Here is a 24,803-nt window from a genome sequence, read left to right on the forward strand (position 1 = left end):
GAGTCTCCATTTCTTTAACCCTTTTATTCATATTTTCTTGTATAGTCTAACAAGTATAGTCTATTTAAAAATCTTTATCTGGTAATTTCAACCTCTGGGTCATTTGTGAGTCTGTTGCTAGTGACTTTTTCTATTGACTCTAGTTTGCATTTTTCTAGTAATTATTATTGTATTCTAGACATCCTGGAGACTCCAGATTCTGTTATATTTTTCTGAAGAATATTGAGTTTTGTTCTGTAATCAATTAAATTACTGACAAATCACTTTGAACTTATGGGGCCTTTGCTGTATGCTTTTTTAGGGTAGGTCTGTTTTGGTTGTGCCTTTAACCCTAAGGTGAATGCCTTAATCCTAGGATACAGTATTTGCTCCAAAGGCAGGGACCTTCTACAATTTCAGTGGAAAGCCTGAGGTATTGATTGAGTCCTTCTGATTTAGTGGGATTCAAACTCTGTCACCCTGTGATTAGTAATAGCTGAAATACCTGTTCAGCCTCTTTCAAGCCTTAAATTGTTTCACCCCTGGATTCTCACTCTTCGGAGTCTCATGCTCAGTTCACAGGTCAGCCAAAAATTTGAGGGGAGTTAATATGTCCACCCCTCCTTTCCAGAATATCTATCCTTCTTCAATTTTTAGCTGTTCTAAAAGTCCCACAGTCTGTTCTCTGTCTTCTCAGGCCAGTAGGACTGAAGATGTTGCAGGGTTTCCATCCAGCCTCCACTGAAGGGTGTAAGAGTCTAAGGCCCTTAGGAAAAAAAGCCGTTCAAACATGAATCATGTCTAGGGTGGTTCTCTTTTTTTCAAGAGTCAGTTTTCCTCCAGCCTCTCCTTTCTTTTGGTTTCTCCCCAGTGCCTTCAAATATTTCCCCCCCGTTTTGTGGACAGTTTGTAATTGTTTTTTGTAGGAGGCTTATCTGATTCAAGATATTCTGCCACAACTAGAACTGGTATTCTTCCCCAAATGGACATATAAGTGGAATGAGAAATAAATCTTTGTTTCCTTTACCACCGACATTTTTTTTTTTAAAACATCTTTATTGGGGTATAATTGCTTTACAATGGTGTGTTAGTTTCTGCTTTATAACAAAGTGAATCAGTTATACATATACATATGTTCCCATATGTCTTCCCTCTTGCGTCTCCCTCCCTCCCACTCTCCCTATCCCACCCCTCCAGGCTGTCACAAACCACCGAGCTAATATCCCTGTGTCTTGTGGCTGCTTCCCCCTAGCTATCTACCTTACTACGTTTGTTAGTGTGTATATGTCCATGACTCTCTCACGCCCTGTCAAAGCTCACCCTTCCCCCTCCCCATATCCTCAAGTCCGTTCTCCAGTAGGTCTGCGTCTTTATTCCTGTCTTACCCCTAGGTTCTTCATGACATTTTTTTTCCCTTAAATTCCATATATATGTGTTAGCATACGGTATTTGTGTTTTTCTTTCTGACTTACTTCACTATGTATGACAGACTCTAGGTCTATCCATCTCATTACAAATAGCTCAATTTCATTTCTTTTTAAGGCTGAGTAATATTCCATTGTATATATGTGCCACATCTTCTTTATCCATTCATCCGATGATGGGCGCTTAGGTTGTTTCCATCTCCGGGCTATTGTAAATAGAGCTGCAGTGAACATTTTGGTACATGACTCTTTTTGAATTTTGGTTTTCTCAGGGTATATGCCCAGTAGTGGGATTGCTGGGTCATATGGTAATTCTATTTGTAGTTTTATAAGGAACCTCCGTACTGTTCTCCTTAGTGGCTGAACCAATTCACATTCCCACCAGCAGTGCAAGAGTGTTCCCTTTTCTCCACACCCTCTCCAGCATTTATTGTTTCTAGATTTTTTGATGATGGCCATTCTGACTGGTGTGAGATGATATCTCATTGTAGTTTTGATTTGCATTTCTCTAATGATTAATGATGTTGAGCATTCTTTCATGTGTTTGTTGGCATTCTGTATATCTTCTTTGGAGAAATGTCTATTTAGGTCTTCTGCCCATTTTTGGATTGGGTTGTTTGTTTTTTTGTTATTGAGCTGCATGAGCTGCTTGTAAATTTTGGAGATTAATCCTTTGTCAGTTGCTTCATTTGCAAATATTTTCTCCCATTCTGAGGGTTGTCTTTTGGTCTTGATTATGGTTTCCTTTGCTGTGCAAAAGCTTTGAAGTTTCATTAGGTCCCATTTGTTTATTTTTGTTTTTATTTCCATTACTCTAGGAGGTGGGTCAGAAGGGATCTTGCTGTGATTTATGTCATAGAGTGTTCTGCCTATGTTTTCCTCTAAGAGTTTGATAGTTTCTGGCCTTACATTTAGGTCTTTAATCCATTTTGAGCTTATTTTTGTGTATGGTGTTAGGGAGTGATCTAATCTCATACTTTTACATGTACCTGTCCAGTTTTCCCAGCACCATTTATTGAAGAGGCTGTCCTTTCTCCACTGTACATTCCTGCCACCTTTATCAAAGATAAGGTGTCCATATGTGCGTGGGTTTATCTCTGGGCTTTCTATCCTGTTCCATTGATCTATCTTTCTGTTTTTGTGCCAGTACCATACTGTCTTGATTACTGTAGCTTTGTAGTATAGTCTGAAGTCAGGAAGCCTGATTCCTCCAGCTCCTTTTTTCGTTCTCAAGATTGCTTTGGCTATTCTGGGTCTTTTGTGTTTCCATACAAATTGCAAAATTTTTTGTTCTAGTTCTGTGAAAAATGCCAGTGGTAGTTTGATAGGGATTGCATTGAATCTGTAGATTGCTTTGGGTAGTAGAGTCATTTTCACAATGTTGATTCTTCCCATCCAAGAACATGGTATATCTCTCCATCTATTTGTATCATCTTTAATTTCTTTCATCAGTGTCTTATAATTTTCTGCATACAGGTCTTTCGTCTCCTTAGGTAGGTTTATTCCTAGATATTTTATTCTTTTTGTTGCAATGGTAAATGGGAGTGTTTTCTTGATTTCACTTTCAGATTTTTCATCATTAGTATATAGGAATGCCAGAGATTTCTGTGCATTAATTTTGTATCCTGCTACTTTACCAAATTCATTGATTAGCTCTAGTAGTTTTCTGGTAGCATCTTTAGGATTCTCTATGTATAGTATCATGTCATCTGCAAACAGTGACAGCTTTACCTCTTCTTTTCCGATTTGGATTCCTTTTATTCCCTTTTCTTCTCTGATTGTTGTGGCTAAAACTTCCAAAATTATGTTGAATAAGAGTGGTGAGAGTGGGCAACCTTGTCTTGTTCCTGATCTTAGTGGAAATGCTTTCAGTTTTTCACCATTGAGGATGATGTTTGCTGTGGGCTTGTCATATATGGCCTTTATTATGTTGAGGAAAGTTCCCTCTATGTCTACTTCCTGCAGGGTTTTTATCATAAATGGGTGTTGAATTTTGTCGAAAGCTTTCTCTGCATCTATTGAGATGATCATATGGTTTTTCTCCTTCAATTTGTTAATATGGTTTATCACATTGATAGATTTGCGTATACTGAAGAATCCTTGCATTCCTGTAATAAACCCCACTTGATCATGGTGTATGATCCTTTTAATGTGCTGTTGGATTCTGTTTGCTAGTATTTTGTTGAGGATTTTTGCACCTATGTTCATCAGTGATATTGGCCTGTAGTTTTCTTTCTTTGTGACATCCTTGTCTGGTTTTGGTATCAAGGTGATGGTGGCCTCGTAGAAGGAATTTGGGAGTGTTCTTCCCTCTGCTATATTTTGGAAGAGTTGAGAAGGATAGGTGTTAGCTCTTCTCTAAACGTTTGATAGAATTCACCTGTGAAGCCATCTGGTCCTGCGCTTTTGTTTGTTGGAAGATTTTTAATCACAGTTTCAATTTCAGTGCTTGTGATTGGTCTGTTCATATTTTCTATTTCTTCCTGATTCAGTCTTGGCAGGTTGTGCATTTCTAAGAATTTGTCCATTTCTTCCAGGTTGTCCATTTTATTGGCATAGAGTTGCTTGTAGTAATCTCATGATTTTTTTTACTTCTGCAGTGTCAGTTGTTACTTCTCCTTTCTCATTTCTAATTCTATTGATTTGAATCTTCTCCCTTTTTTTCTTGATGAGTCTGGCTAGTGGTTTATCTATTTTGTTTATCTTCTCAAAGAACCAGCTTTTAGTTTTATGATCTTTGCTATCGTTTCCTTCATTTCTTTTTCATTTATTTCTGATCTGATTTTTTTTTTTTTTAAACATCTTTATTGGGGTATAATTGCTTTACAATTGTGTGTTAGTTTCTGCTTTATAATAAAGTGAATCAGTTATACATATACATATGTTCCCATATGTCTTCCCTCTTGCGTCTCCCTCCCTCCCACTCTCCCTATCCCACCCCTCCAGGCTGTCACAAAGCACCGAGCTAATATCCCTGTGCCTTGCGGCTGCTTCCCCCTAGCTATCTACCTTACTACGTTTGTTAGTGTGTATATGTCCATGACTCTCTCTCGCCCTGTCAAAGCTCACCCTTCCCCCTCCCCATATCCTCAAGTCCGTTCTCCAGTAGGTCTGCGTCTTTATTCCTGTCTTACCCTAGGTTCTTCATGACATTTTTTTTCCCCTTAAATTCCATATATATGCGTTAGCATACGGTATTTGTCTTTTTCTTTCTGACTTACTTCACTCTGTCTGACAGACTCTAGGTCTATCCATCTCATTACAAATAGCTCAATTTCATTTCTTTTTAAGGCTGAGTAATATTCCATTGTATATATGTGCCACATCTTCTTTATCCATTCATCCGATGATGGGCGCTTAGGTTGTTTCCATCTCCGGGCTATTGTAAATAGAGCTGCAATGAACATTTTGGTACATGACTCTTTTTGAATTATGGTTTTCTCAGGGTATATGCCCAGTAGTGGGATTGCTGGGTCATATGGTAATTCTATTTGTAGTTTTTTAAGGAACCTCCATACTGTTCTCCATAGTGGCTGAACCAATTCACATTCCCACCAGCAGTGCAAGAGTGTTCCCTTTTCTCCACACCCTCTCCAGCATTTATTGTTTCTAGATTTTTTGATGATGGCCATTCTGACTGGTGTGAGATGATATCTCATTGTAGTTTTGATTTGCATTTCTCTAATGATTAATGATGTTGAGCATTCTTTCATGTGTTTGTTGGCATTCTGTATATCTTCTTTGGAGAAATGTCTATTTAGGTCTTCTGCCCATTTTTGGATTGGGTTGTTTGTTTTTTTGTTATTGAGCTGCATGAGCTGCTTGTAAATTTTGGAGATTAATCCTTTGTCAGTTGCTTCATTTGCAAATATTTTCTCCCATTGTGAGGGTTGTCTTTTGGTCTTGATTATGGTTTCCTTTGCTGTGCAAAAGCTTTGAAGTTTCATTAGGTCCCATTTGTTTATTTTTGTTTTTATTTCCATTACTCTAGGAGGTGGGTCAGAAAGGATCTTGCTGTGATTTATGTCATAGAGTGTTCTGCCTATGTTTTCCTCTAAGAGTTTGATAGTTTCTGGCCTTACATTTAGGTCTTTAATCCATTTTGAGCTTATTTTTGTGTATGGTGTTAGGGAGTGATCTAATCTCATACTTTTACATGTACCTGTCCAGTTTTCCCAGCACCATTTATTGAAGAGGCTGTCCTTTCTCCACTGTACATTCCTGCCACCTTTATCAAAGATAAGGTGTCCATATGTGTGTGGGTTTATCGCTGGGCTTTCTATCCTGTTCCATTGATCTATATTTCTGTTTTTGTGCCAGTACCATACTGTCTTGATTACTGTAGCTTTGTAGTATAGTCTGAAGTCAGGGAGCCTGATTCCTCCAGCTCCTTTTCTCGTTCTCAAGATTGCTTTGGCTATTCGGGGTCTTTTGTGTTTCCATACAAATTGTGAAATTTTTTGTTCTAGTTCTGTGAAAAATGCCAGTGGTAGTTTGATAGGGATTGCATTGAATCTGTAGATTGCTTTGGGTAGTAGAGTCATTTTCACAATGTTGATTCTTCCCATCCAAGAACATGGTATATCTCTCCATCTATTTGTATCATCTTTAATTTCTTTTATCAGTGTCTTATAATTTTCTGCATACAGGTCTTTCGTCTCCTTAGGTAGGTTTATTCCTAGATATTTTATTCTTTTTGTTGCAATGGTAAATGGAAGTGTTTTCTTGATTTCACTTTCAGATTTTTCATCATTAGTATATAGGAATGCCAGAGATTTCTGTGCATTAACTTTGTATCCTGCTACTTTACCAAATTCATTGATTAGCTCTAGTAGTTTTCTGGTAGCATCTTTAGGATTCTCTATGTATAGTATCATGTCATCTGCAAACAGTGACAGCTTTACTTCTTCTTTTCCGATTTGGATTCCTTTTATTTCCTTTTCTTCTCTGATTGCTGTGGCTAAAACTTCCAAAACTATGTTGAATAAGAGTGGTGAGAGTGGGCAACCTTGTCTTGTTCCTGATCTTAGTGGAAATGCTTTCAGTTTTTCACCATTGAGGATGATGTTTGCTGTGGGCTTGTCATATATGGCCTTTATTATGTTGAGGAAAGTTCCCTCTATGCCTATTTTCTGCAGGGTTTTTAGCATAAATGGGTGTTGAATTTTGTCGAAAGCTTTCTCTGCATCTATTGAGATGATCATATGGTTTTTCTCCTTCAATTTGTTAATATGGTTTATCACATTGATAGATTTGCGTATATTGAAGAATCCTTGCATTCCTGGAATAAACCCCACTTGATCATGGTGTATGATCCTTTTAATGTGCTGTTGGATTCTGTTTGCTAGTATTTTGTTGAGGATTTTTGCATCTATGTTCATCAGTGATATTGGCCTGTAGTTTTCTTTCTTTGTGACATCCTTGTCTGGTTTTGGTATCAAGGTGATGGTGGCCTCGTAGAAGGAATTTGGGAGTGTTCCTCCCTCTGCTATATTTTGGAAGAGTTTGAGAAGGATAGGTGTTAGCTCTTCTCTAAACGTTTGATAGAATTCACCTGTGAAGCCATCTGGTCCTGGGCTTTTGTTTGTTGGAAGATTTTTAATGACAGTTTCAATTTCAGTGCTTGTGATTGGTCTGTTAATATTTTCTATTTCTTCCTGATTCAGTCTTGGCAGGTTGTGCATTTCTAAGAATTTGTCCATTTCTTCCAGATTGTCCATTTTATTGGCATAGAGTTGCTTGTAGTAATCTCTTATGATTTTTTTTATTTCTGCAGTGTCAGTTGTTACTTCTCCTTTTTCATTTCTAATTCTATTGATTTGAGTCTTCTCCCTTTTTTTCTTGATGAGTCTGGCTAGTGGTTTATCTATTTTGTTTATCTTCTCAAAGAACCAGCTTTTAGTTTTATTGATCTTTGCTATCGTTTCCTTCATTTCTTTTTCATTTATTTCTGATCTGATTTTTATGATTTCTTTCCTGCTGCTAGCTTTGGGGTTTTTTTGTTCTTCTTTCTCTAATTGCTTGAGGTGCAAGGTTAGGTTGTTTATTCGAGATGTTTCCTGCTTCTTAAGGTGGGCTTGTATTGCTATAAACTTCCCCCTTAGAACTGCTTTTGCTGCATCCCATAGGTTTTGGGTCGTTGTGTCTCCATTGTCATTTGTTTCTAGGTATTTTTTTATTTCCTCTTTGATTTCTTCAGTGATCACTTCATTATTAAGTAGTGTATTGTTTAGCCTCCATGTGTTTGTATTTTTTACAGATCTTTTCCTGTAATTGATATCTAGTCTCATGGCGTTGTGGTCAGAAAAGATACTTGATATGACTTCAATTTTCTTAAATTTACCAAGGCTTGATTTGTGACCCAAGATATGATCTATCCTGGACAATGTTCCATGAGCACTTGAGAAAAATGTGTATTCTGTTGTTTTTGGATGGAGTGTCCTATAAATATCAATTAAGTCCGTCTTGTTTAATGTATCATTTAAAGCTTGTGTTTCCTTATTTATTTTCATTTTGGATGATCTGTCCATGGGTGAAAGTGGGGTGTTAAAGTCCCCTACTATGAATGTGTTACTGTCGATCTCCCCTTTTATGGCTGTTAGTATTTGCCTTATGTATTGAGGTGCTCCTATGTTGGGTGCATAAATATTTACAATTGTTATATCTTCTTCTTGGATCGATCCCTTGATCATTATGTAGTGTCCTTCTTTGTCTCTTTTAATAGTCCTTATTTTAAAGTCTATTTTGTCTGATATGAGAATTGCTACTCCAGCTTTCTTTTGGTTTCCATTTGCATGGAATATCTTTTTCCATCCCCTTACTTTCAGTCTGTATGTGTCTCTAGGTCTGAAGTGGGTCTCTTGTAGACAGCATATATAAGGGTCTTGTTTTTGTATCCATTCAGCCAATCTGTGTCTTTTGGTGGGAGCATTTAGTCCATTTACATTTAAGGTAATTATCGATATGTATGTTCCTATTCCCATTTTCTATATTGTTTTGGGTTCGTTATTATAGGTCTTTTCCTTCTCTTGTGTTTCTTGTCTAGAGAAGTTCCTTTAGTATTTGTTGTAAAGCTGATTTGGTGGTGGTGATTTCTCTTAGCTTTTGCTTGTCTGTAAAGGTTTTAATTTCTCCATCAAATCTGAATGGGATCCTTGCTGGGTAGAGTAGTCTTGGTTGCAGGTTTTTCTCCTTCATCACTTTCAGTATGTCCTGCCACTCCCTTCTGGCTTGTAGGGTTTCTGCTGAGAGATCAGCTGTTAACCTTATGGGGATTCCCTTGTGTGTTATTTGCTGTTTTTCCCTTGCTGCTTTTAATATGCTTTCTTTGTATTTAATTTTTGACAGTTTGATTAATATGTGTCTTGGCGTATTTCTCCTTGTATTTATCCTGTATGGGACTCTCTGTGCTTCCTGGACTTGATTAACTATTTCCTTTCCCATATTAGGGAAGTTTTCAACTATAATCTCTTCAAATATTTTCTCAGTCCCTTTCTTTTTCTCTTCTTCTTCTGGAACCCCTATAATTCGAATGTTGGTGCGTCTAATGTTGTCCCAGAGGTCTCTGAGACTGTCCTCAGTTCTTTTCATTCTTTTTTCTTTATTCTGCTCTGCAGTAGTTATTTCCACTATTTTATCTTCCAGGTCACTCATCCGTTCTTCTGCCTCAGTTATTCTGCTATTGATCCCATCTAGAGTACTTTTAATTTCATTTATTGCGTTGTTCATCGTTGCTTGTTTCATCTTTATTTCTTCTAGGTCCTTGTTAACTGTTTCTTGCATTTTGTCCATTCTACTTCCAAGATTTCGGATCATCCTTACTATCATTATTCTGAATTCTTTTTCAGGTAGACTGCCTATTTCCTCTTCATTTGTTAGGTCTGGTGCATTTTTATCTTGCTCCTTCATCTGCTGTGTGTTTTTCTGTCTTCTCATTTTGCTTATCTTACTGTGTTTGGGGTCTCCTTTTTGCAGGCTGCACGTTCGTAGTTCCCGTTGTTTTTGATGTCTGTCTCCAGTGGCTAAGGTTGTTTCAGTGGGTTGTGTAGGCTTCCTGGTGGAGGGGACTAGTGCCTGTGTTGTGGTGGATGAGGCTGGATCTTGTCTCTCTAGTGGGCAGGTTCACGTCTGGTGGTGTGTTTTGGGGTGTCTGTGGCCTTATTATGATTTTAGGCAGCCTCTCTGCTAATGGGTGGGGTTGTGTTCCTGTTTTGCTAGTTGTTTGGCATAGGTTGTCCAGCACTGTGGCTTGCTGGTCGTTGAGTGAAGCTGGGTGCTGGTGTTAAGATGGAGGTCTCTGGGAGATTTCCGCCGTTTAATATTATGTGGAGCTGGGAGGTCTCTTGTTGACCAGTGTCCTGAAGTTGGCTCTCCTACCTCAGAGGCAGAGCCCTGACTCCTGGCTGGAGCACCAAGAGCCTTTCATCCACACGGCTCAGAATAAAAGGGAGAAAAAGTAGAGAGAATTAGTAGAAGTATGAGGAAAGAAAGAAGGAAAGGAGGAAAGGAAGGAAGGAAGAAAGAAGCAAAGAAGGAAAGAAAGGAGGGAGGGAGGAAGGAAGGAAGGAGGGAAAGAAGGAAAAAGACAGAAAGAAAGAAGATACAGTAAAAATAAAATAAAGTATAATATAGTTATTGAATTAAAAAATATTTAGAAAAAAAAAAAGGGACGGATAGAACCTTAGGACAAATGTTGGAAGCAAAGCTATACAGAGAAAATCTTAACACAGAAGGATACACATACACCTTCACAAAAAGAGGTAAAGGGGGAAAAATCATAAATCTTGCTCTCAGAGACCACCTCCTCAATTTGGGGTGATTCGTTGTCTAAAGGAGGGAAGGAAGGAAGGAAAGAAAGAAAGAGAGAACGAAGGTAAAGTATAATAAAGTTATTACAATTAAAATTAATTAGTAAGAAAAAAAATTTTTTTAAAAACCATGGACGGATAGAGCCCTAGGACAAATGGTGGAAGCAAGAGTATACAGACAAGATCTCACAGAAGCATACACGTACACATTCACAAAAAGAGGAAAAGGGAAAAAAATCATAGATCTCGCTCCTAAAGTCCACCTCTTCAATTTGGGATCATTCCTTGTCTATTCAGGTATTCCACAGATGCAGGGTATATCAAGTTGATTGTGGAGCTTTAATCCGCTGCTTCTGAGGCTGCTGGGAGAGATTTCCCTTTCTCTTCTTTGTTCTCACAGCTCACAGGAGCTCAGCTTTGGATTTGGCCCTGCCTCTGCGTGTAGGTCGCTGGAGGGCGTCTGTTTTTTGCTCAGACGGGACGTGGTTAAAGGAGCCGCTGGTTTCGGGGGCTCCGGCTCACTCAGGCTGGGGGTGGGGGGGGGAAGGAGGGGCACTGCGTGCGGGGCGGGCCTGCGGCGTCAGAGGCGGCGTGACGTTGCACCAGCCTGAGGCCCGCAGTGCGTTCTCCCGGGGAAGTTGTTCCCGGATCCCGGGAACCTGGCAGTGGCGGGCTGCACAGGCTCCGCGGAAGAGGGGTGTGGAGAGTGACCTGTGCTCGCACACAGGCCCCTTGGTGGCGGCAGCAGCAGCCTTAGCGTCTCCCGCCTGTCTCTGGGGTTCGCGCTTTTAGCCGCGCCTCGCGCCCGTCTCTGGGGTTCCTTTAAGCAGCGCTCTTAAACCCCTCTCCTCGCGCACCAGGAAACAAAGAGGGAAGAAAAAGTCTCTTGCCTCTTCGGCAGGTGCAGGCTTTTCCCCGAATTCCCTCCCGGCTAGTCGTGGTGCACTAACCCCTTCAGGCTGTGTTCAAGCCCCCAACCCCAGTCGTCTCCCTGCGCTCGTCCAAAACCGAAACCCGAGCCTCAGCTCGCAGCCCCGCCCGCCCCGGCGGGTGAGCAGACAAGCCTCTCGGGCTGGTGAGTGCCGGTACCGATCATCTGTGCGGGAGTCTCCCCGCTTTGCCCTCCGCACCCGTCGCTGTGCACTACTCCGCGGTCCCGAAGCTCCCCCCTCCGTCTCCCGCAGTCTCCGCCCGCGGAGGGGCTTCCTAGTGTGTGGAAACTTTTCCTCCTTCACAGCTCCCTCCCACTGGTGCAGGTGCCGTCCTTATTCTTTTGTCTCTGTTTATTCTTTTTTTCTTTTGCCCTACCCAGGTACGTGGGGAGTTTCTTGCCTTTTGGGAGGTCTGAGGTCTTCTGCCAGCCTTCAGTAGGTGTTCTGTAGGAGTTGTTCCACGTGTAGATGTATTTCTGGTGTATCCGTGGGGAGGAAGGCGATCTCCGCGTCTTACTCTTCCGCCATCTTCAAGGTCCCCGACATTTTTTTTTCTTTTAATCCACAGGATTATTCCGGTGGGTATATGTTCTGATTAATATATAACTATTAACTTGCAAAGAGGCCGTCTCTGAGAACTTCCAAGTAGGTTGTTAGTAGTGTTCCCTACTTCCATTCTACCTATCTAGGACATGACCTTCCGATTAATGTTTCTAAAATACAGCTCTGGACTTCACATCCTGTAAGCAGGAGTCTCATCACCAGCTTGTTATTCAGAGCCTCCACTGTCTGGTCCCCGGCATTCTGGTTGTCTGCCCTATTAATATAGTACTAATGTTATAGTAGAAAATTACTTACCCTCAAAAGCCTGGGGTATGACTTATTCTGAATTAGCTGTTTTTACACTAGGAGAGCACAGTATTTAAAACAAAGACATGGGGCCTCCCTGGTGGCGCAGTGGTTGAGAGTCCGCCTGCCGATGCAAGGGACGCGGGTTCGTGCCCCCGTCCGGGAGGATCCCACATGCCGCGGAGCGGCTGGGCCCGTGAGCCATGGCCGCTGAGCCTGCGCGTCCGGAGCCTGTGCTCCGCAATGGGAGAGGCCACAACAGTGAGAGGCCCGCGTACCGCAAAAAAAATAAAAATAAAAATAATAAAAAAGGACATGATCAAAAGTTTTTAAAATCTTCTAAATGCATTCTCTTGTTTTCATTGCGGTTTTTTGGTGGTTGTTTGTTTTTCAATATAGATTAAGGGATGGGACACACATTACCTGTTTGTGTAGGTGCAGTTCAAGTCTTTCATGTTTACACAATTAAAAATATAAGTGACAGATAATTGTCTGAAAACTAGTAACACATGCCCACAGCTGTCCCTTAAACTCTTCATCCTGCTTGTGGAAGATGAATCAGTGGCTGCAACCATGCTGACTGATAGAAACCAGGTATACTATTTCATATATTGTACCTAGAAGGAAATTTTTTGCAGCTGTTATAGTAACGTGAATTTTTAAAAGCTGCTTACTAAAGAGAAATCCTCATAAAACAATCCCAGCTTTTAGAAGTCTGTTTTTGAACACCTAGAAAAGAAAGTTTTCTAGTGTGTGCAGTAGACAGTGACCATTTCTTATGCATTCTTGTATGCCTACAACTAAGAGGCTGTCACATTTTATTGTAGATTACCAGAAATGGAAAGAACCATAGACTACCCCAACCCCTGATGCAAATGTTTTGTGGCCTCGCACACATAGTAGGTTCCCAATAAATAATTGTTGAATTGAAACCAATTAAAGTTACATTTAGTTGTTTCTTTAGACATTAAATTTTATTCAATTCAGTGTGAATTATAGATGAAATCTTTGGTTTTGTATTTAATTTCACACCATGGTAGAAGGAAGACACATAATGCTGGTTGCCAGTGCAAATGCTGGGTGATAGAGTATGCTTCATTCAAAGAATGTTCCTTTGCTTGTTGTTTCCAAAGAGCAGTTCCAGTATCCTGTTGGACCACCAGTAAATTATATTGCAAATTGATGTTTACACAAGCCTCTGGCCTTAAGACCCAGCAACATTGTCAGACTTACTGAATTCTGCTTCCAATTCCACCCTTTGGGGAAGTTACTTTACCAGTTCTAACGTGAGTTTCTTCTTGTGAAGAATAGGAATAATAATCGCCTTACCTGTGTCATAGGGTTGTTGTAAGGCTTAAATAAAATAGTGCTATAATAGGGCCTTGAAGTTTTATTTTTAAAGTGGTAACTTCTTAAGATATTGTGCAGCAACATGAAATGTTATATTAATCGGTTATAGTCTTTACCGTGGGTATCGATTGCCTTTGTGTAATTACCTACACCTACTTATATTCACTAAGAGCCTTCCATTTTTTAAGAAGTCATTAGATTATTATAATGGTGGAGTTTCATTTCTTCACTTTGATAGATTTCCCTATTCTATTACTGTTGTTTTATTGTGATCATCATTACTAATATTTACCATAATGTTACTGAGAATGAGCTATAGATTAAATTATTTTAATACCATTGGGCAGTACACATTATTTTTATTGAGTATTTGCTGTAATTTACTTAGTAATTCTCAACGAAGGGAGTGTGATGGTACTAGGCTGAAGGGAGGGCTTTAGAGCCTGTTCCCTGTTTTACAGTCATCAGTGAGACACCCTCTGCTTTTCTGCATGTTTTCAATGACCCCATGACTCAGTCCTCAGACCTCTTCCCTTTCCAGTTTCCATATGATCTCATCCAGTCTCACGGCTTAAAATAATGACCACAGGCTGATTACATCTCCAGCACAGACCTCTCCCGAACTCCAGACCTGTGTGCCTAACCAACCCGCAGGCACTTCCATTTAGATACACCTCAAGTGTCTCAAAGTTAGCATGTCCGCTACTGAGCCAGGGTAACTCCCCGTAAGCCATGTGCTCCTACTGTCTTCCTCATTTTAATTTACGGCAGTTCCATTTTTCTAATTGTTCCACCCAAGAATCTTAATGCCTCTTTAGCTCCCCTTTTTCTCAGATCTGTCAGCAAATTCTAGCAGCTGTACCTTCAGAATGCCTCTAGAACCTGACCACTTTTCATCACCAACCCACCATCATCTTCCCCTGGATTATAGGGACAGCCTGCTACCCCAGTCCCCCTGCTTCTGTCCTTGGTCCACTGCAGTCGGTTTTCTATACAGCGGCCAGAGCCATCCTGTGAAACTTAAATCACATCAAGTGGCTTTTCAGCTAAAAGCCCTCTAGGCCCATGGTTTTCCATCTACTCCAAGTCTTGAACATGATCTATAAGGCCTTACATGATCTGAGTCACGTTGGCCCTTTTTCCTCATCTCCTCTTACTGTTCACTCATTCTTTCCATCTTTCATCCTTGGCTGTTCCTTAAACATGCCAGGTTTCCTCCCCACCCCTGCCCTCCCTCATTTGCTTTTCCCTCTGCTCTACTCTATTTTCTCCCCAAGATGTCAACATAGTTAGCACCTTCCTTTTCTTCAGAGCTTTATTTTAAAGTCGCCTTCCAGCGAGGCTTCCCCTGCATTCTTTCTAAAATATCAACACCCTCCTCACCTCCACCATGTCCTGTGCCCTTCCCTTCATTTTTCTCCCGAGCATCTATTACTGTCCAGCACTTGTACATTTTACCTACTTACCTTGTCTGTTGACTGTCTCCCCCTCATGGTAGGGTCACGAGAACAGGAACTTTTGTCTGTCTTATTCACTGCTGTTTCCGCAGTGTGTCTAATACTGCCTGATCCCTAGTGGAGGTTCAGTAGATATTTTATATTTATTGGAATACATAAATGAATAATAGAGCTAGGGTACAGTTTTGCATTTTGCCGGTAGATGCCGCTCCCCAAGCATATTCCGCATTTGAATAATTTTGGTGCCAGTTTGGCTTGCAAAATGAAATCATTCTACATTTCTGGTTGTATAATTTGCAAGTCTTCCAGTTGAAATGACATGTGTAAATGTGGATAGGCAGAGGAGCTTAAACAGCTACAGTAGTTGGGAGTTTGGGGTTAGCAGATGTAAACTATTATATATAGGTTGGATAAACAACAAGGTCCTACTGTACAGCACAGGGAACTATATTTAATCTCCTGGGATAAACCATAATGGAAAAGAATATGAAAAGGAATGTATATGTATGTATAACTGAATCACTTTGCCATACAACTGAAATGAACACAACATTGCAAATCAACTATACTTCAGTAAAATTAAAAAAAAAAAAAAACACCCTGCAGCGGGGCCTTTGTTTAGATTGGTGCTGGGTGATGGCTGAATGGAATGTGCACCATCTCCTGAAAGGGTGCACGCCAAGAAATTCAAACAGTGAGGAGTGCAGCTTTACTTCTGTGGGAACCTATTGGGAATAAACATTAAGTTTATCATCTGTAACCTAAAGTCTCAGCTGTGTTAAACTGACCATTTCTGTACCTATATTATTCGCAAATCATGTTTCCCTTCTACTTTTTTGAAGAAGAGATTTCAAGGCAGGAAAGAGGATGTTTCATTACCTGATTGTACATAATATTAATATAATAGTCTTTATTGTAACAACTGTTCTTTATTATTTTATTCAGGGCAACACAACTATTTATGTGCTGGAAGAAATGATTGCATAATTGATAAGATTCGACGGAAGAATTGTCCTGCCTGCAGACTTCAGAAGTGTCTTCAAGCTGGAATGAATTTAGGAGGTAAGTTTTGTAGTTTTAGTTCAGTAAGAGTTGTTAAGATGGATATAACAGCACTAGGCTCTGTACTCCCAAAATTGAAGATGAAGCTAACATGAAGCAAAGATTTCTAAAAATCTAGTAAGTTCTACATTTATGCTAAAACATTTCAGGAGAAAAATATTTCTTAGAAGAAGGAGTTGAAAACAAGTCCGCTATGTGGCTGTGGTCCTAGTGAAGTTTTCAACTCTTGAGTTTGCTAAGGTTTCAAGAACTGGGTGCATAACCAAAACAAAAATGACTGATATTTTACATAAAACTATAGCTAACAGTTTTTATTACTGTGTCTGTTTAGAAATAAGACCTATAAGTGATAACATTAACCAGATAGGAATATATTCCTGACTCTAGGAGTAAATGTAATAAAGGAAGACCTATATGAAAAAAAAAAGCAAAAAAACCCAAAATAACAAGACTTTAAAAATGTTACAGGAGCTCACCAAAAGAGTGGGGCAGGTAAAGACTTGAACCAAACACAAAAGTATGCAACGTCCCTGGGTGGGGAGATTCAACGTCTTGAAGGTATCAGTTTTCTCTAAGTTATTTTATGAATATAACACAAGCCCAACAGAAGTACCACTTGGTGATTCTAAGTTCCTAAAGAACAGCCAGCAAAATTCTGGAAAAGATAAATAATAAGGACAACTAGCTCTGCCACACAGTAAAGCATATGACACAGCTACAGTAGTTAAAATGGTCTGTGTATTTGTTTATGGATTGTCAGATCAACAGAAAGTCAAGAAATAGATTCAAATAATATGAGAATTTTGTATATAATAAAGTTGGCATTTCAAATCAGTGGGGAAAGGATAGGTTATTCGATAGAAATTATTGTGACAACTGCGAAGCCATCTGGAAAACAAGAAAGTTGAATCCAAACTCCTATGATCCTCCAAAATAAATTCTGCTATCACAGAAGTACTAAAGGAAAACATGGATATTTTTATATTCTGCAAGTGGAGTATTTCATACTTTTTGAGTATTAAATAAACCCAGAAGCTATAAGAGAAAAGAATGGAGGAAATCAATACTACTTACAAATCGAATGTTACTGCAAAGGCAAATAATAAAAAACTGGGGGAAAATACTTGCAGCTTATAGACAGAGGGTTTATTTCTCACATAAAGTGCTTGTCTAATTCCATAAGAAAGAAACCAACTCATTAGAAAAATGAGAATGAAAAGAATAGGAATGTGAACAAAATATTCATAGGGGAAAGAATAATAAAAGAAATACAATTGGTTTTTGAAACACATGAAAAGAGTCTCAATCTAATCCTAATAAGAGAAATGCAAATTTAAAATATGAGATACAATTTCTTGCAAATGGCAAAGATAAAACATTTTTATGATATATTGTTTGATGAGTATAGAAATAAAAGTGAAACCCAGTGTTGATCTCCTGCATTTTAGGTGGAAGTAGAAATTGATATAACCTCTATGGAGAGCAGTTCAGCTATTTCAATAAAATGTTAAAAGGCACAAGGCCTTTGACTCACCAATTCCACTTTTAAGAATTTATCCTAAGTATATTCTGGCAATGTAAGAAATGATATATGCATAAGATGTTCATTGTAGCCTTGTTAAATATCAGACACACATTAAATATTTATCTGTTCAGAACTGATGAAATAAATTATAGAATACTCTCAGACACTAATAAGAATAAAGGGGGCTCTATACAGACTGATTTCCAAAATATTGTTTAGTGAAAAAAATCAGGTTGCAAAATAGTATGTTTCGTATACTCCAAGTTGTATATCTGCTTTCAGAAAAGAATATATATTGTATAGAGCATTTCTGGAACGATGTGCAAGAAACTGGTCATGGTGGTGGCCTCAGTAGAAAGGACTGGGTAGCTGGGAGACAAGGATAGGAAGGAAAATTAATTGTCACTGTATATTCTTCTGTGCCTTTGAACTTCATATTGGACTAATGCGTGTATTGTGTACACAAGTTACCTATTTAAAAGAAATAAAGTAATTCGAAAAAGAAACACAAAGAGATTTCACTCTTTGCTTTGATGAAAGCACCAACTGCCTGACTAGTCAGGACTAGGGAGGAACATGGCTGCATGCAGAACAGAGCAGCTCTTGGGAATCAAGAGGTGGATGAGCTGTGGCCACGTGGAACTGCTCCTATGAGAGCATCCTGGGTGGCTTGAACTCAGCCAGAGCAGCCCATGCTGGTCCAGAGGGCGGGCTCTGGAGCCACACTGCCTGGGTGAGAACCCTCGTTCTGCCACTTCCTGAACTTGTAACCTCAGAGGCAGGTTACCACCTTTCCATGCCCCTGTTTCCTTCAGCTTGTGCCTACCTCCTAGGCTGTGGAGAAGAGTAAATGCGTCAGGGTACAGTGGAAAAAAGTCTGATGATCTGAGGGACACAACTGCCCCTCATGTTGGTGATGGTGAACCTCAGTTGCCCAGAAAAGTTAAGCTGCTTGCCCTAAGATGCCACAGCCAGTGAGACGCTGAAGCTAGACCTGGATCTCTGGACCCTGGGTCTGGAGGTTCTGATGTGCCACACTGCTTCCTTGTTCTAACATCCAAATCAGCGCAGATGTGGCACAAAAGAGCACCTTCTGAAGCATGTGAGCGAGGATCGGGCCAGATGAATAATTTAACATCTAAATGGCACAGTGGTACAGCCATTGGTCATAAAATGAACTCTGAATCAGTTTTGTAAAACCTACCATCTGAATTTAAACACACACACTGCTGAGGTATATTTTAAAGTATCTCTGTGCAATTTTTGTATAGCTTTACGGATCTTATATATTTACATATACTATGTAAATATTACTATAAATACTGTATGATCACACTTTATAAAATGTCATTACTATCAGTTACTATAAAATACTAATGAAGTAGCCATACTTATAGTTCCTACCTCATAGGGTTGTGTTGAGTCCATACATAACTGAGTCCATACATAACCTTCAGAACAGAGTTTCTCAACCTCTGCACTGTTGACATTTGGGGCCAGATAGGTCTTTGCTGTGGGGCCGTCCTGTGTGTTGTAGGATGTTTATCAGCATTCCTTGTCTCTACCTATTAGATGTCAGTAGCTGTCCCTTTTCCCCCAGTGTGACAACCAAAAATGTTTCTAGGCTTCCCTGGTGGCACAGTGGTTAAGAGTCCTCCTGCCATTGCAGGGGACACGGGTTCGAGCCCTGGGCTGGGAAGATCCCACATGCTGTGGAGCAACTAAGCCCATGCACCACAATACTGAGCCTGTGCTCTAGAGCCCGTGAGCCACAACTACTGAGCCCATGTGCCACAACTACTGAAGTCCACACACCTAGAGCCCATGCTCCGCAACAAGAGAACCCACCACAATGAGACGCCCACACACCACACCAAAGAGTAGCCCCCGCTCACCGCAACTAGAGAAAGCCCACGCAGCAATGAAGACCCAACAGAGCCAGAAATAAATAAATTAAATAAATTTAAAAAAAATGTTTCTAAACTTTGCTAAGTATGCCCTGGGTGGCATTGAGACCCACTGGTTTAGCAATAAGAGTAAATAATTGTAAGCGCTATTTAACTGTGAGATATTTTCTGCTGGAATATACATTCCATCGGGGGAGGAATTTTGGTCTCTTTTGTTCGTTGTTTTATCTCCAGTAACTAGAACAGTGCCTGGCACAAAGTAGGTGTTCAATAGTTGTTTGTTGAGTGAATGCATGATTAATTGGCATTTTTAAGGGTTCTGTGTTCTGAGAATTCAGCTAAGCCCTCTATATGTGTGTCGTGTCTTCTAAATATCACATAACGCCATGTGATACATACTGTTAACCTGTCCATTTTAAACGTGAGTTCATGGAGGCCCAGAGAGGTTAAAGAACTGGCCCAAGGCCCCAGCACCGGGTAGTGGCAGAGCCAGAACTGAGATCTCTGTTCCTGGCACCAAAGCACACACCCAGCATCACTCTTCTGTATGAAACAGGTCCACTGTTTATAGATTGACATTTTAAAAATAGCTCAGGTTATCTATTAATGGCAGCTGTGTCACCAGGTTTCTTTCTTGTGTCTGTGATGGTCTGTAAGTGAGGCCTGACACAGTAGTACGTGATACAGAATCCGCATACTTTGTTGCTGGTTTCTAGGTATGCAGGGTAGGTTTTATGGATTTCGGTAAAACATTTTACTAGAGAAAAAGCTTACCTTGAATCTTGAGGTCATTGAAAACTGAGTCAAAAATGGGCAGGTAGGCACACCGGTCAGAATGGCCATCATCAAAAAATCTACAAACAATAAATGCTGGAGAGGGTGTGGAGAAAAGGGAACCCTCTTGCACTGTTGGTGGGAATGTGAATTGATACAGCCGCTATGGGGAACAGTATGGAGGCTCCTTAAAAAACTAAAAATAGAACTACCATACAACCCAGCAATCCCACTACTGGGCATATACCCTGAGAAAACCATAATTCAAAAAGAGTCATGTACCAAAATGTTCATTGCAACTCTATTTACAATAGCCAGGACATGGAAGCAACCTAAGTGTCCATCAACGGATGAATGGATAAAGAAGATGTGGCACATATATACAATGGAATATTACTCAGCCATAAAAAGAAATGAAATTGAACTATTTGTAATGAGGTGGATAGACCTAGAGTCTGTCATACAGAGTGAAGTAAGTCAGAAAGAGAGAGACAAATACCGTATGCTAACACATATATATGGATTTTAAGAAAAAAAAATGTCATGAAGAACCTAGGGCTAAGACGGGAATAAAGACACAGACCTACTAGAGAATGGACTTGAGGATATGGGGAGGGGGAAGGGTAAGCTGTGACAAAGCGAGAGAGAGACATGGACATATATACACTACCAAACGTAAGGTAGATAGCTAGTGGGAAGCAGCCGCATAGCACAGGGAGATCAGCTCGGTGCTTTGTGACCACCTAGAGGGGTGGGATAGGGAGGGTGAGAGGGAGGGAGACGCAAGAGGGAAGAGATATGGGGATATATGTATATGTATAACTGCTTCACTTTGTTATAAAGCAGAAATAACACACCATTGTAAAGCAATTATACTCCAATAAAGATGTTAAAAAGAAATGGGAAGAGTAGAAATGAATATTTATAAAAGCAGCATTTTCTTTAGGTTCAAGTTATACTTTAACTACTTCTGGTTCCTGGATTAAGTAATTAACTTTTACTAAGTGTCCAGTTGTGGTAACATACATTGCCATTTTTCTTTTATAATTTATTTTGAAGCTTCATTTTCCGTTTCAATTTGGGCAAAAAGAAATGCAAGCAATTTTATTATATTAAAAGAGATAATATGAAGTTTAACCTTTTAATGTGAAGCAATTTTTTAAGTGAAATATGTGATTTAAATTAAACCCTTTTTATGCATGTTCCAATCTCACCCCTGTTTTCCTAGCAAAGCAGGTCTACAGTCTCTTTTTCTTCACCCTTCTTTCCTGTTACCTTTCTTGGGGGATACAGCAGATGCAACCCTGTACTTGAAAGACATTTTCTGTTAGTGAATGGTCATGACTCTGGGAGCAAAATTAGTCACCTGCCTTCTAAAGACATCAGGAATTCAGAATACTTTAGAATATTTTTTTTCCTATCCTGTCAGCTGGTTAGCATGTAATCCTAACCATGTCCCCAAACTAGTCTCTCCTTTAGAAAGTGGAAGGAAGAAGAATGAGTAGGTCTATATTTATCAGAAACCAAAGCCATAAAATGTGCCTCTTCCCTTTTCTCTAGATCCACTCCCTTCCTCTTCCTACAGGTGCTATCCCTTTTCTTTAAAATCCTGCTGAGCTCTAGGGCGCATGCAAAGTAAAATAGAGCAGAAGATGTGAGAATGTCAACAGAGAAATTAAAAGGAAAATAACAGTTCTTTGGCCCCAGGCTGGGCCCATCACTCTGCAATAGCCACTAATAATAGATCTCAAAGAGGCGTGGCTTTATTTACATGAGAATGCACTGCTTTGCATAGCCTCCTCCAAAGGAATTCATCACTTTGCTTTTACTGCCAGTGATCTGAAGAGGATGATCTATGTGTGTCTTTTAGAGCTGCTCCTAAAATATAAAGCACAGCGTCAAGGCTATGTGGACCTCATATCAAGAATGAGTCCTTTGGGGCGTTTCTAGCTCGACTGTACTCTGGCCATAGAATATAGAGAGGATCTTAGAGGTTTTTCTTTCCCACTCCTCCCACTCACAATGAGGAACTTGGAAGCCAAGATGCTATCATCAGAAACTTGAGAAGTGCAACCTAAAGATTCTAATACAGTTGTCTTTCCTCTTTTCCAAGCCACCCCCCTGATTCATTTTTCATCTGATATGCTGAAGCCTACTTTCATGTTCCTTTAATGAAGACTCTAAAATATGCAAATCTTGCTTCCTGTGGCTTTAAAAATGGAAATTTCACAAACCGTAGTATAGTCCTAACTCTGGTGTCAGTTGACTTCCATGACTGTCTGCAGTGTTCCCTAATCCCAGCCGTCACTTGACTCAGGTGAACCTTTAAAGGGTGGCCGTCTCGGGTCCACTTTTTCCTCCTGGAATGGAACGTGTCATATGAAAAGAGAAAAGAATTTCAGACACAGGAAGCAGTCGCAACAGCAGACCTCACATGGTTGCTTTTTTGCAGACTGGAAGGCAGGCAACTAAGTGAAAAAGGTAGGGAGACAGGAGATTAATGCTGGGAACCATTCAAAGGAATGGATACTCTTATATTCCTGATAAGAATGGAACCAAAAAAAGAAAAATATTTAAATTAAAATTCACCCACATAATGCAATATTAATCAGCCAATAAAATTACGGCTAGGAAAATTCATAACAACGTAGAATACTTTCTGCACAAACGTAATAAAGAAAAATGAGTATGCAAAACGATTTAGGTTCCTTATTCCATGATTACAGCTCTATAGGAAAAGATTTGCGTGAGTCAGAAGACTAGGAGGAAATGGGAGAATGCCAAAAACGTTTGTGTTTGTGAAGGTGACGGATAAGGTTTTTCTTCCCTCTTTCCTAGTTTATCAATCCTAATGAACATGTTCTGTAATCAAATTTAAAGAAAATAGCATTCACAATTTTGAACTAAAAAGAAGGGAAACAAGATTAGTCGTGCTACTGAGCAGAAGAGGTAAAGAATTAGACATATACAGAAAGCCAAACAGGAAGGAAGAAAAAAGGAGAGAGAAGAAAAAAAAAAAAAAAGACCTAGAGACATCAGTAAGTCTCCTGCTGGGAAGTGCTTTAAAAACTGAAATGGAGAAGTTAAGTGAAAAACAAAAGACCCAGAGACAAAAGAATGACAGAACTATGACCAACATGGAGAGGCCAGAGAGAGATCTTTTTACTTGAGGAAAATTGGCTTTACCTGCCAGCAACTTGCTCCAACTAGCTTGTATGGTCGGGCACCTGTAAAATTCACATGCAGCACAGGTCTGGGGAGAGAAATTACAGGATCAATGCCAGTGAGAGAGGAGGTTTAATGTCTGAAATCCAATAAGAAAAACAATTTTTATATCTTTAAGGGTCTCCTGAGGCATGATATGCAGTAGTCTGTAGAAGTTTAGAAAGCCCAAGTGTACCGAGTTTTATGAAGAAATACCATTCCTTAGGGGTTTTTTTCCCCTTCCCATTCCCCTTGCTTGTAGACAATAAGAATTTAAGTGGGACTTTTGAGCAGGAAAGTGGAGGGGAAAATAACACATTTCTATAAATCAGTGAAAGTATGGTTTTTGAATCTTCATGTATAAGTTAAGCCATATTCATTGTCATAGTAATACAATTTGAATTAAACAACTGGTATTTTTACCTTGCAGAATTTCAGAAGGAGAGTTTAGGGTCAGTCCCGAAGCAGGCAGCATTTCAAGATTTACTATATTTCTTCAACTCTAAGGAATTTCTTTCTTTTCAGATTTTTGACTGTTGTGATTATAATTTGCAACCAATATGTACGTTTAATTTCTATTAGTTTCCTTCAAAACTCTAATTAAATTGGCATCTGAGAAAGAATAGATTTATGTATAACTAAGTCACTTTGCTGCACACCTGAATCTAATACAACATTGTAAATCAACTATATTCCAATATAAAATAAAAATTAAAAAAAAAGAAAAACATCAAAGCTAAGAAAAAGGGGGGGCGGAAATTGGTGTCTTCTTTCATGACTGATAACGTCTTAGAACAGGAGCAGTACAGGCATTGGATGCAAACGTTCTTCCCTCCCAAGAATATACATATTCGTAGGCCACACTTGAGCCTCAGTGAGCTTACCCAAGTAGGCTGCTTATCTTGGGTCTTTTTAAATACAAAACCCAGGGCTGTTGGAAACCTTCTGCTGGGTATACAGATGCCCATTTTTGCTTCCATTTCCTTTTGCATTTGCAGTCTGTCCTGGTAGGTCATTATCCCAGTCATACTTAAGGGGCCAGTGGGCCTGAAGCTTAACATTTCCACCTTTGAGATCTTGCATTTGTTGTCTCAATAGGCATGAGTCAGAGCTGTCCTTCCTGAGAAGCGTCTCAGATATACAGGTCTCTTTAGACTGGTCTACAGCAGCCCTGCAGTTCCACACACTCACCGATATTTTCTGTAATACACGATTCTTTTTCTAACTCTCTGGTGAAATCTTGGGGATTTTGTTTTGTTTTCGTTTTGTTCATGGCGCTTTATATTGCTGTTATACTCTTTTACGTTACCGCAGATAATGGGATTTTATTATAAAAATATTGCTAGTTTCACATTTTGTCTTTGGGAAATACTAGGATGTCATTTAAGACACAATAGGTTTTTAATTTCTAGGACTTTTTGATTTTTTTCTCTTTTTGTCAGCTTCTTTCTACCATGCTCTCTCCTCCCTACCTTGTTCTTTCTTTTTTTTTTTTTTTTTTCCACTGCACTTGTTTCTACTTACTGCCTTCTC

General features: G+C 39.6%; 1 protein-coding gene across 2 annotated transcripts in view; it reads left to right on the forward strand.

Moving 5' to 3' along the window:
- The window catches only part of NR3C2 (nuclear receptor subfamily 3 group C member 2), a 382,407-nt gene that overhangs the window by 245,926 nt on the left and 111,678 nt on the right, over positions 1–24,803 (forward strand). For both annotated transcript variants that reach the window (XM_022599666.3, XM_089912397.1), the window contains exon 4: positions 15,744–15,860. In XM_022599666.3, the coding sequence (XP_022455374.1) occupies positions 15,744–15,860 (117 nt within the window). The remainder of the gene's footprint in view (positions 1–15,743; positions 15,861–24,803) is intronic.

The sequence above is a fragment of the Delphinapterus leucas genome, chromosome 5, assembly GCF_059928025.1.
Source record: "Delphinapterus leucas isolate spDelLeu-1000000601 "Yukka" chromosome 5, BTC_Dleu_Yukka2, whole genome shotgun sequence".
NCBI classification, from domain to species: domain Eukaryota; kingdom Metazoa; phylum Chordata; class Mammalia; order Artiodactyla; family Monodontidae; genus Delphinapterus; species Delphinapterus leucas.